Source organism: Megachile rotundata, chromosome 2, assembly GCF_050947335.1.
Source record: "Megachile rotundata isolate GNS110a chromosome 2, iyMegRotu1, whole genome shotgun sequence".
NCBI lineage: Eukaryota > Metazoa > Arthropoda > Insecta > Hymenoptera > Megachilidae > Megachile > Megachile rotundata.
In genome coordinates, this window is record NC_134984.1 from 2,999,115 (window position 1) to 3,012,388 (window position 13,274).

A 13,274-nucleotide genomic window follows, 5' to 3' on the forward strand; every position below is an offset into this window, starting at 1 on the left:
ATATTGCCATTCGTTATCGATGAAGAATGTGAAATTAAATATTGAAAATTTTTTATTTTACTTCTAACAATAATATTAGTCAATGAATTTACTCATTGTAATGAAAAATAATTATTCAGTTCGCAAAAAAAGAGTTTCAATTTAATATCTAATAAATGTATTAACCGGTCTACCTTACATTCACAGGAAATTTATTAAAATAGCACTCACCCATTGTTTGAAAATAATCCTGTTTGAAAATAATCCTTCAATGAAAGCGTTGGGGGTCCTGAGTCGTCCCGCTGATCATGACCTGCCGTAACATCGGCACCGTACACCACAGCTGACAGCACTCAGAGGTCACTGCACTGACTTCAGTTCACAATACGATCATTTTCACTGTCATTTTTCAGCAAATCTTTTCAACTGCTTTCTTCACGCCGCGGTTCGCGTTTGTAAAGCGAAAATTCACTCACGGTTCCCGAGTCAGTCTATCGAAACAACCCATTTTTTAATAAACCAGAAACATTATCCGCGTTATATCGCGTTTGGTCTCATTTTAATCGGGAAAACGTCACCAATATGTTTAAAAGATTTTAACGCGCTTCTGCCCAAACGGTAAAGCGGCACTACTTTTCGCGACCATTCTCGTGCGGAACGCGAAACACAACTGCCGAACAGAATATGCAGCCGTTTTTCTAAAACAGTTGAACGTTCTTGACGCGGCGACGAGCCGTGCTATTGCGAACGTTTCTGGAAAAATACTACACAACTGAATATCTACGACACGATATTACCGATGTATTGTTATGGGTGTAGTATTTTTCCAGAAACGTTCGCAATAGCACGGCTCGTCGCCGCGTCAAGAACGTTCAACTGTTTTAGAAAAACGGCTGCATATTCTGTTCGGCAGTTGTGTTTCGCGTTCCGCACGAGAATGGTCGCGAAAAGTAGTGCCGCTTTACCGTTTGGGCAGAAGCGCGTTAAAATCTTTTAAACATATTGGTGACGTTTTCCCGATTAAAATGAGACCAAACGCGATATAACGCGGATAATGTTTCTGGTTTATTAAAAAATGGGTTGTTTCGATAGACTGACTCGGGAACCGTGAGTGAATTTTCGCTTTACAAACGCGAACCGCGGCGTGAAGAAAGCAGTTGAAAAGATTTGCTGAAAAATGACAGTGAAAATGATCGTATTGTGAACTGAAGTCAGTGCAGTGACCTCTGAGTGCTGTCAGCTGTGGTGTACGGTGCCGATGTTACGGCAGGTCATGATCAGCGGGACGACTCAGGACCCCCAACGCTTTCATTGAAGGATTATTTTCAAACAGGATTATTTTCAAACAATGGGTGAGTGCTATTTTAATAAATTTCCTGTGAATGTAAGGTAGACCGGTTAATACATTTATTAGATATTAAATTGAAACTCTTTTTTTGCGAACTGAATAATTATTTTTCATTACAATGAGTAAATTCATTGACTAATATTATTGTTAGAAGTAAAATAAAAAATTTTCAATATTTAATTTCACATTCTTCATCGATAACGAATGGCAATATTCAATAAATTTCATTTGCGTAACTTGCATTAATTACGCATAATTAATTTCGTTCCTCCCTCATGATGAATGAATAAATAAACAATACTTTTAATTATTCTGTTCGTTATTTAACTGAGTTTCGATGTAAAGACTTCGCGTTGGATGTTTAGACTGTTCCGAGGCAAAGACTCTTGATCGCGTTCGCGTTCAGCCGCTGGACTTCAAGCTGTCGCTCCCGCTTCTCGACGCGCGAAATCCTCGCGCTCTGATTGGTCCGTGTTTTTCCTTAATAATTCAAAAACGAAGCTTCAAACCCCATTTTCGCAAAGGAAAATCTTGTTCAGAATGACGTCCTCTACCACCCCTTTCAGGGAGTAACACTAGTTACGGGACACCCTGTATATGCTTACTCCGCCCATGGTACACGCTATTTTTGCTTAATTCTACCGCACTTAAATTATCGCAATAAACTGTAGTTGGCTTACTTATTAGCGAATAAATCCTCATATGTTTCAATAAATTCCTTGTATAAATAATTTCTTTAGTTACCTCCGACAGTGCCATATATTCCGACTCCATTGTAGATAGCGCAACTGACCTTTATTTCTTACTTTTCCAACTAATTGGACCACCTGCTAATTGTAAAACGTATCCTGTACACGATTTCCTATCATTTATGTCACCGGCCCAATCGGAATCTACGTATGCAAGTAGTGGGCTATTTTTGTTTTCGTATTTTATACTGTAGTTTATAGTTTCCTTTAAATATCGAAGTACGCGCTTTGCCATTTTTCAATGTGTTTCTTTAGGACACGTATTGAATCAACTTAATACATTCGTCGCGAAAGATATGTCCGGTCTAGTCGAATTCGCTAAATAATTTAAACTTCCTACCAATTCTCTATATGGTTTGTTTACAATTTCGTCCTTATTAGTTTCCGATTTGTTGGCCTCTACATTTATATTAACTTCCATGGGCACACTTACTGTATTGCATTCCGTCATACCATATTTTTCTAGCAAGTCTTTAACATATTTTTCCTGAGACACTGTAATACTTCCTATGCTACCTACCCTATCTATGCGCATGCCTAAAATATCTCGTACCATGCCCAAGTCCTTTACTTTGAATTCGCGCTTTAACAAGTCTTTAATTCTATTTATCTCACTTAAATCTACAGACGCTATTAACAAGTCGTCAACATAAACAGTAATTATTGCATCGCTATCTTTATCATTACTGACATATATGCATGGATCAATCGCAGTCTTATTAAAGTTCAAACTAACTAAGAAATTATTCAGTCTTTGATACCACTCACGACCCGTCTGCTTCAAACCGTATAAAGGCTTCCTTAATTTACAAACTGTATTTTGAGCATCAAACCTTTCAAACATCTTTGGTTGTTTCATGAAGATCTCCTCATGTAAATCTCTTTGTACATAGGCAGTTATCACGTCCATTTGGTGTATATGCATTCCACTCATTACACCTAGCGCAAGTAGCGTACGTATAGTCTCCATTTTGGTTACAGGTGAGAATACTTCATCAAAATCTATGCCTTCCCTTTGTTGGTCACCTCTCGCTACTAGCCTTGCCTTGTACTTTTCAATTGATCCATCTTGCTGCCTTTTTATCTTAAAAACCCATTTATTTTTTAGTACCTTTTTATATTTTTGGCCTACTTACCAGTTCCCAGGTGTTGTTCTCTATTAGTGAATTGTATTCGAGTTCCATGGCTTCTAGTCATGGAGCCTCCTGTACATGCGTTAGGTCATGCCCTTCTTCTGCAGTAGAACATGGTCCCGTCTGATACATTTTCCTAGGTCTGCCCGGTTTTCCTGTCCTTTCAATTCGTGGGCGACCTCTTCTTTTAATTGAAGCTCCCTGTTCAACTTGTTCCTGATTCATCGACAGCTCCTCTTCCTCCTGTTCAACATAATCCTCTTGTGATTCTTTAACACGTTCCGTGCCAAGCCATTTTTGCCTGACTTATCGTTCAGGCCATTTGATATTTTGACTAAAGATTAATATATTATCACACAATATTTTATTACATCCTCAATACATAAGTAATTCTTTTTTTCTTTTATTCTATACTGCATCTTGTATAATGCTTCATTTTTTAGGTAGAAATATAGTTTACAGAATTATATTTGTAATAAAATATATGTTTTCAGCGCATTGAATAAATATGACTGCATGCACCACCGGTGGTACACGTGGCCTGACGATCAAGTTTACCGTGTACCACCGGTGGTACACGTGGCACGGAACGCGTTAATTATTTCCATTGGGCAAAATTCAGGTTGCTGCTGCCCTTCGTTTGCAACAATATTCTGTTCTTCAATGAATCGTACATCTCTTTCAATTATTACAGTTCTTGTTCCTCGTTCCCATAAACGATAAGCCTTAGATTCCGTAGAGTATCCCACCAACACATATTCTTTTCCTTTTGGCTCAAATTTGTGTCCTTTCCTAAGACCCTTTTTCAGTGCTATTACTCGACTTCCTATTTTCCTCAAAAATCCTATGTACGGTTTTTGTCCAGTCCATTCCTCATATGGCGTTGTATCTTGATTTACTTTCGTTGGGCACCTATTTCTTAAATAAACGGAAGTATTTATGGCTTCGGCCCACAGGGCATTTGTTAATTTACCCTGTAACATCAAGCAACGTGCCATTTCCACCAAAGTCCTGTTTGCCCTTTCTGCTACACCGTTCTTTTGAGGTGTATGGGGCACTGTGAGTTCTCTAGCAATTCCTTCCTTCTTTAACAGTTCGCTGAATTCGTTCGATAAATATTCCTTTCCATTATCAGTCCTCAATTTCTTTAATTTACACCCAGTCAGTCTTTCTGCATATGCTTTGTATTCCTTGAACGCTTCGAAGACTTCAGACCTATATCTCAGCATTTTGACATACATGTATCTACTTTTATCGTCTATAAATGTAACAAAATAACGTGCTCCCCCTAGGGATTGTACATTGAAGGAGCCACATATGTCACTGTGTACCAATTCTAATTATTCTTTGGCTCTGTAAGTTGCCATTTGATGTGGTAATTTATGTATTTTTCCTTTTGCACATACCTCACACACTGGATCTGAATTTTCTAAATGTTCGCTCATTCCAATAACCATTTCCTTTGATTTTAATCTTCTTATGTCAGCGTAGTTCAAATGTCCTAGTCTTTCATGCCATTTCACTAATGGTGTGTCGAGTGGTACATGGTTAATTCTATTAGCAACGTGTTTGATTTCTTCCTCAACAATATATGGGCCATTCTTTTCCTTCCCTGTGAAGATTATCTCACCGTTTTTGCGCATTACCTTCGCATAGCCATTCTCAAAAATTACTTTAAAGCCATTTTTAATCATTTGTGGTATTAACAGCAAGTTATTCTAAATTTGGGTGCGTACATTACCTCCTGTAGCAGTACTTCAATAGAGTTCCTCTTATCCCTTTTTACTGTCATTTGAACACTGCCCTTTCCTGAGGCTTCCACAGCTTCCTCGGTGCCTGTATAGATCTGCGTAGACATACTCCTTAGATATTTAAATTTATTTTTGTCATTTGTTATATGTATTGTTGCACAGCTATCCAAAATCCATGTTGTTGCCGTTACATGATAATTATTTAACGCTGCTGCCATGGCATTATTTTTCCAGTGTGGGGTATGATTTCGTTTACTTGTTTCGCTGCTTATTTTATGTGTATCGTTTGACCTATTGTGGGATTTAGAATAGCAATTTTTTGCGCTATGGCCATACCTGTTGCAATTATAACAATTTCCTTGAAATTCACGTGGCTTCTCCTGTGCATTCTTTGACCTGTTGTTGTATTTTGAATATGTCGAAAAACCTTTATTTGTGTCCGTTGCCTTTAGCCCTGTTTCTTTGTTTTCTTCTTCGTCATTATTACTTCTTCGTGTTTCCTCTTCCATTAGTTTGACCTTCAATTCCTCCATTGTTGGTAGTACTTCCCTAGATTCTATTGCTACGCAAAAAGTTTCGTATTCTTTAGACAACGAATTTAATAACATTGTGGCGACAGGGAAAGTTCCGTGTGGGAAGCGAGGTCTGGATTTTGTCAAAGACCTTTTGACCCGTCGAGTCAATAGAGTCATTAAGTTGTAAATAATTTTGCGCTGGCTCGGCGGGTCTAAGAGGCCCTCGGCCCTTTCCACTCGGGACTTCCTTAAAAAGGAGAGAGTTTTCTCCTTCGTCGGAAAATGTTTTTCGGGAGACATTCGAGTCTCGACCATCAAAGTTATCGCATCGCGCTATTGTCAATAAAGTATTTCGCCACATACACGATTGTATTCATTCACGTACATCACCTCAACATTATCGGTATCACTTCATCTGGAAGTTTTATTCCGGCCTTATTTAATTTTTGTACCGCACGAGTAAATTCATTTACATAATCCGTCATAGATGTACCCGTGTCCTTTTTCATGCGATAGAGCCGCTTAAATAACAAGCATTTCTTCATAGGCCCCTTAGAGGCGTAAATTTTCCTTAGCGTTTCCCACGCATCAAAAGAAGTACTGTCCAGAGTACGAGTGAAAAGTAGCGGGACGGGAACGGGGCAAAGAGGGTAGGCCGCTAGGACCACCTAATCCCCACTTTTCGACTCACGCGTAGCTCCCACCGTTCATCCGTAATGGTGTGGTTTTACATAGGTATAGAAACAGATATTGCTACTATATGTTAAAAAACTCTATCTTTTTCCTCTTACGCGATGCGTAAAACTTTTGGACATTACGACAATGGAATGCTGCTCAACGTATCGCTCGTTCTGTCTCACTTGTTCTACATATATCTGACCCACTCTCCGCGTCACGCGACCGATTAATGTATGTGTGCGCCTCGACAAATAGCGTGTTATTGCCAAAATGCGTGTGACAATAGGCAGCAACGTTACAATCCGACCACTGCGATGCTCTTTTCGTCCCTCTAGCCCCGTTCCCGTCCCGCTACTTTTCTCTCGTACTCTGGACAGTACTTACATTATTGAGGTGCGTGTATTGGTCAGTTTGAACACACAGCATGATCAGGTCCAAAGCCTTACCGTCTCTAATGTCCCATGCTGCACTGTTCTCTTGGGTTTTTACTATATCCCTTGTCACATATCCCCATAGATCATTGTATCGTAAAAGGAACTTCATCTGAACCTTCCAAGACTCATAATTTCCGTTGTTCAGCTTCTCCACGTGTTGCACATTTAAGATATTGGCGGCCATCGTTCTCTTTTAATTATTAACAACGCACGTTTTCGCAGGGCTATTTTTCCTATTCTATTTAATTATATCGGTTTCACGCACTAAAACCGTTCTCTGGGCCCATAACCTGATGCGATTTAATATATTTTATTCAAAGATTCAACGAACATATTAAGATTACAACCGATTACACGATACATTTCCGACGCTCTGCTGCACGCGGTCGCCTCGCACGCACTGATAAGTTTTGAACAAGCGCGAATCGGTTCCGAACCCTCCCGAACGCACACGAGGCATGCAGTTGCATTCCTTACAAATAAGACAGTCGTGCAAGATCAGACCATTACAGCATTACCTGAGAAAAAGTTTTCACCCCGGGACAAAAAATATACAATATAACAGTTTAGTAGATAAACAAAATATGTATTTGCCGCCACTTCATATTAAATTGGGAATTATGAAAAATTTCGTAAAAGGCATGGACAAAAACGGAGCAGCTTTTGCATATTTAAAATTAAAATTCGCAGCTTTGTCGGAGGCAAAAATTAAGGAAGGCATTTTTATAGGACTACAAATGCGCACCCTATTTAAAAATGAAGAATTTGAAAACCATTTGTCACCAATAGAAAAGAATGTGTGGGTAGCGTTTAAAAACACTTGTGCAAATTTTTTTGGATTGCACTGTTCAACAAATTACGTACAAATAGTTGAGCAATTGCTTCAAGCCTGTAAAGAAATGGGGTGTAACATGTCACCAAAAATGCATTTTTTACACTCTCATTTAGACTTCTTTCCTGAAAATCTGAGAAACGTGAGTGATGAGCATGGTGAACGATTTCATCAAGATATTGGTGTTATAGAAAAACGCTGCCTTGGAAAAGATGTAGTTTCTATGTTAGCAGACTATTGTTGGCAGTTAAAGAGTGAAGGAAAAGAAGTACTGTTAAGCCGCAGCAAGGAAACAAAATCAAACACTACCAAAAAATTACTACTTTCAAGGTTTATTGCAAAGGTCCGAGATCACGTACAGAGCACTGTGGTAAAGATGGACAGACTCAGGATAACTCAACTGTTTTGGGGAAATGTTCGGGGTTTTTATGCCCTTCGAAATACAAACTATGACGCTTAGATTGATAGGGCGGTTGTGACGCATGGAGGATGACGACGGTGTTGGTTTCGGTTATCGGTGCCCTTTGAAAGTATACGATGACTATGGAGGATGAGACATCGATGGTAATGTGTCATATCATAACAGTACATAAACGTCAAGCAAGAAGAAACTATTTTTAAATATGTATATTCTCACCGGTCAAACGATATAAACAAGATAACGCGTGGTCCAGACGTCGCAAACAAGATAAGCCAAAAACGGCAACGCAATCAAGAGATAAGAAAAGTATAAAAGGAGAAGCAGACCGGCGCGCGCGACAATATTATAAACGCAGATCCTCAGAAGCGAAACATTCGAGATACTCAGAGCTCAGGTTTCGGACGAGTCGTATTGCGAGATCATTCTATTGCGACAAGTGTATTCATTGTAAAGTAGTGTAGTGATTAAGAAATAAAGTTTTTAAAAACATAAACTGATCGCTTTCCCGCGTAACATAAAATTGGTGGCAGCGGTGGGATCTGCTGAAATCGTTGCGAAGTCGACGTAGCTGCGAAGACAGCCAGTGGATCTTGAACCTACAACGGGAAAGAAGGAAGAAGAAAAAGAAGAAGAGCGAATCCTTTAAGAAAAACAAACGACAAAAAGCATCGAGAAAGCAGATCAAGATAAGATGGCTGAAATGGAAGCTATTACCAAAATGCTTTCCGAAATTACGAGTCGACTGGAGAGACTAGAAACTAGGGGTGATAGCCTACGGAGAGAGGACCCCCTTGCTAGATCCTCTAACTCGATATTAACAAACGATGATGACTCCGAACCTTCTCCGTATACATTGAATGAACTACTAGGAACGGTATCCGAATTTGATAGAGAAACACTACCGGTAGAAACGTTTATTTGTCAAGTAGAAACAGTCAAATATAATGTACAAAAGGAAAGATCTCAATTATTGCTTGGAAGCATATTAGCTCAGAAAATAGTTGGAAAAGCTAGAACTGTAATACGTGCTGAAATGATAAGAACATTCGAAGATTTGAAAAACCAATTAAGACAGAATTACGGCTCTCCAATCGATTCGACATTGCTACAATTGCAAAGAATTCAATGCAGACAGAATTTTAAAGAACCTGTAAATTCGTACATATCGCGATTTATGAGAATACATGACGCCGCTTTAAATGCCGCACTGAGCAGACCTCTCCTGGCTGAACAACGTGAATTATTATTTGAGAAGGAAAAACGAAAAGGAATAATTGATTTTATAAATGGATTAGAAAGAGAAACGCGATTAGAAGTAAAAACGTCGAACCCTCAATCCATTCAAGAAGCGATAAACGCGGCTCGAATGTCCGAATTGATGCAACAAAGAAACGATTTATTCAGATCAAACCCAATAAGAGTTCAAAATCGTACAAATTTTAATACACAGAAATCACAGCAAAACCTTCGAAATTTCAATACACGAAGACCCCAACAAAATTTCCAAACTCGTTCAAATACAGTTAAACAGCTAATGCAAGGTCAAGTAAAACAATGTAATTATTGCAAAAGGATAGGACACGACGAAGTTGAATGTAGAACAAAACGATTTCAAAATTTTCGCATACGTCAAGAATTCCCAGAAACCCCACCAGCACACGCTATATCGAACGACCAAGAACAAGACCCAGAGCCAAGAGACCCCCAAAACGAGGACCTCCAATAAATAACCAACGAACAATTACAAGAATTAACACGGCTTTCGGCAACCAATTGACATACGTCACTCTTCAACTCGAAAACGTGAAAACTGATAGATTTTTAGTAGACTCAGGCGCTGCAGTCTCATTATTGAGAGAATCTATGATTACTGACAAAAATAAAATAATAAGGCAAAATACACGCGAAATAAGAACATTATCCCAACACACTTTTAAAACAGCAGGCGAATTCGGAACAAAATTATTGGGCAAAAATTTAAAATTTTTGGTAGTAAAAGATGAAATAATGCAAGAGGACGGATTACTTGTGATAGATTCATTAAGAACATTACATTGTACATGGGATATTTGTCGAGGACAGTTACAATTAGAAAATACAGTATTCACACGAAAAGATAATGCTGAGGAAACAACCATACCACCGAAAACGAGTAAATTACAGAAAATCAAGGTAACGAATATTCAAAACGGTGAAGCGAAAATAACCCTAGAGGACATAGACATGCTAGTTACGGTAAAGAATGGAATCACCCAGATACCCGTTAACAACTTGAGCGAAACGGCGACAAAAACAATAAAAACGACAGAAGTATTAGGTCGAAAAATTGAGACATCAGATTTCCTCAAGAGCCCCAAATCATTAACCAAAGAACACGAGGAATTTCTAAAACAAAACATCCGTCTAGATCATATTAGGGATGGAAAGGAACAAATATGGGAAATAATAAAAAGATACCACGATATTTTTGTATTACCCGGAGACCCCATACCACTAACCTACTTAACCGAGCATTCTATAGAATTGACAGATCCGACTCCGATTCACACGAGACAATATAGATTCCCTCCGATTCATCAAGAAGAGATAGCGAATCAGGTAAAGAAGATGTTAAAAGAAGGAATTATTAGAGAAAGTAACTCTCCCTTTAATTCACCACTTTGGATAGTACCGAAAAAGCCAGATGCGTCAGGGAAGAAGAAATGGAGATTGGTTATAGATTACAGAAAATTAAACGAACGAACAAAACAAGACTAATATCCACTTCCATTAATAGACGAGATACTCGATAAATTAGGTAACGCGAAATATTTTTCGGCATTTGATTTGGCCTCAGGATTTCATCAAATAGGCATGAGAGAAAAAGATAAATCAAAAACTGCATTTTCTACTACTGACGGACATTACGAATATAATAGAATGCCATTTGGATTAAAAAATGCACCAGCTACCTTCCAAAGAATGATGAACAATGGCCTAAGAGGATTAATAGGAAATACGTGCTTCGTTTATATGGACGATATAATAGTATTCGGAACTACTCTTGAAGAACATAATAGAAATTTACAAATTTTGCTCGAGCGATTATCAAAATGTGGATTAAAATTACAACCAGACAAATGCGAATACCTTAAACCAGAGTTATCATATTTAGGACATATAATATCTGCCGAAGGAATAAAACCAAACCCAGAATGAATCGAGAAGATAAAAACTTACCCAATACCTAAGAATCCAAAAGAAGTCAAACAATTTCTAGGATTAGCTGGATATTATAGGAAATTCATAAAGGATTTTTCGAAAAAGGCGTCACCATTAACTACATTATTGAAAGACAAAGTTAAATGGAAATGGGAAAATGAGGAACAGAATGCTTTTGATACATTACGAAACGCTCTTTGTGAAGAACCAATTCTTATTTATCCCGACTGGAATAAAACATTCATACTAACCACAGACGCAAGTAATGAAGCAATTGGAGCTGTACTTTCCCAAGGAATTATCGGACAAGATAGACCTATAGCATATGCATCGAGAACCCTCAATAAAGCGGAAAGAAATTACTCGACAACTGAAAAAGAACTACTAGCTATAGTATGGGAATCAAGCACTTTCATCAGTATTTGTACGGACGAAAGTTCAAAATAATCACCGATCACAAACCCCTAACTTGGGTGATGAACGTCAAGGATCCGACTTCTAGACTTATGAGATGGAGAATGAAGCTAGAAGAGTACGACTACGAGATAATCTACAAGAAGGGTAAAAGCAATGCTAACGCGGACGCATTATCCCGCATTCTGAAAACGACGATACATATGATCGATGATGACGAAATGAATGAAACGATAGAAAACGTATTGAGCGACCTTCAGGAAGAAGCCGCTCCAACGTACAGCGAATTCAAGGATAACGAAGAAACGTTTGAAAGAGAAGAAACGCTGGAATACGACTCAGAGCGAGTATCCCGGAGAGGACTCGTCGTCACAACCAGCAGAACGAACAGGGGTCTATGCATTGATCCGAGTGCAGAAGAAGAAATATGGTACGCTGGTCTGAGAACCAAGGTACCAGAAGTCGATGAAATAGAAGTACGAATTGTCGACCCCTATGTAAAAGAAACGATCCTGAGAATGATCGAATTTATTCACAAAAGAAAAACGCCGGAGAAGCGTCTAATCGTAAAATGCAATACAGCAAAGGATCCAGAAACACAAGAAGAAAAGGAAAGACTAATAAAAAGCGTACATGAAAGCACCATAGGCGGGCATCAAGGAGTCGAAAGGACGCTCCAACGATTAAGGACCATGTATAATTGGTCGGGGATAACGAAAGACGTAGAGAATTTTATAAAGAAATGCGAGGTATGCCAAAGAGAAAGATTGAAATACACAGCTAACAGACCGCCCCCAGGAACTCCTGATGTACCATCTAAGCCTAATGATAAAGTGTCATTGGACACCATTGGACCATTACCATCAAATAGAAAATATCGCTACATATTAGTCATACAGGACTACTTAACAAGGTACGTGCAATTAGCTCCATTAAAAACAAAAACACCTAAGGAAGTCGCAGAAAATTTCTGGACATATTACTGTCAAATATTTGGAGTACTAAAGGAAATATTAACAGATAATGGATTAGAATTTAGAGGAGAATTCCAGGAATTTGTTGAAGAAAAGCTTAGAATTAAACATACAACAACTGCAGTGTATCATCCACAATCAAATGGAAAAAACGAGAGAACTCACAAGGAAGTATTCAATTATTTGAGAAATTTTATCGAAGAAAAAAACGAATGGGTTAAACTCCTACCTGACGCTACAATGTCATATAATAACACTTATAATGAAGTCACAGGAGTATCACCCTCTGAATTCATGTTTGGTTGGAAACCTTATGTTCCAATAGAAACACACGAAATGGAATTTGGACAGAAACTAGCATACGAAGCCCTGAGTAATAAAAGGCGAAGAACACAGGAAATCGCAAAAGAAAGAATAAGAAAACAACAAGAAAAAACGCAACAAAGACTGCCAAGACAAAAGGCTCGATTCGCCATGGGAAGGCCCATATGAAATTATTGGAATAATATATAATCAAGCAGCAACAATTCGAAAAGGAAATCGAAACGTAACATATCATCTATCCGACTTGAAACCGTTCTATGTTACAGAGACAGAAGAGGAAAATCAAGAAGCTGCACGAGAACAAGACGAAAATGAATCAATTATTGAAGCTACTGATTCTGAGCACATTGATACACGAAGCACCGACGAAACCGATTGATCGAGAAGAAATAATTATAACGCCAATAGACACAAAGAAATCAATTTACTTGGAACATATAAAAGAAGCTCAATTATATCACGACACATGGAAAGTCACTGTTGGAATTGAATATAGACACTTACAAGACGAAATAAGATTA

General features: G+C 38.4%; 1 protein-coding gene across 1 annotated transcript; it reads right to left on the reverse strand.

Annotated features, from left to right (window-relative positions):
* Positions 1-4,690: 4,690 nt before the first annotated feature.
* On the reverse strand, positions 4,691-8,826 carry LOC143265818 (uncharacterized). Its single transcript, XM_076539986.1, has 3 exons — positions 6,600-8,826; positions 4,951-5,522; positions 4,691-4,821 (listed from the first exon to the last, which is right to left on the reverse strand). The coding sequence occupies exons 1-3, from the start codon at positions 6,769-6,771 to the stop codon at positions 4,732-4,734; spliced, it is 834 nt and encodes a 277-aa protein (XP_076396101.1). The 5' UTR covers positions 6,772-8,826; the 3' UTR covers positions 4,691-4,731.
* Between the last annotated feature and the right edge of the window lie 4,448 nt (positions 8,827-13,274).

Bases quoted from the DNA above. Each gene is read 5' to 3' on its own strand.
- LOC143265818 (XM_076539986.1), bottom strand. From the start codon at position 6,771: ATGGCCGCCAATATCTTAAATGTGCAACACGTGGAGAAGCTGAACAAC. The intron at 5,523-6,599 runs GTAAGGCTTTGG...CTTTTTGCGTAG, and splicing joins AGCATGGGACATTAGAGACG to CAATAGAATCTAGGGAAGTA. The intron at 4,822-4,950 runs GTAATGTACGCA...TAATCTTCACAG, and splicing joins TTGAAGTACTGCTACAGGAG to GGAAGGAAAAGAATGGCCCA.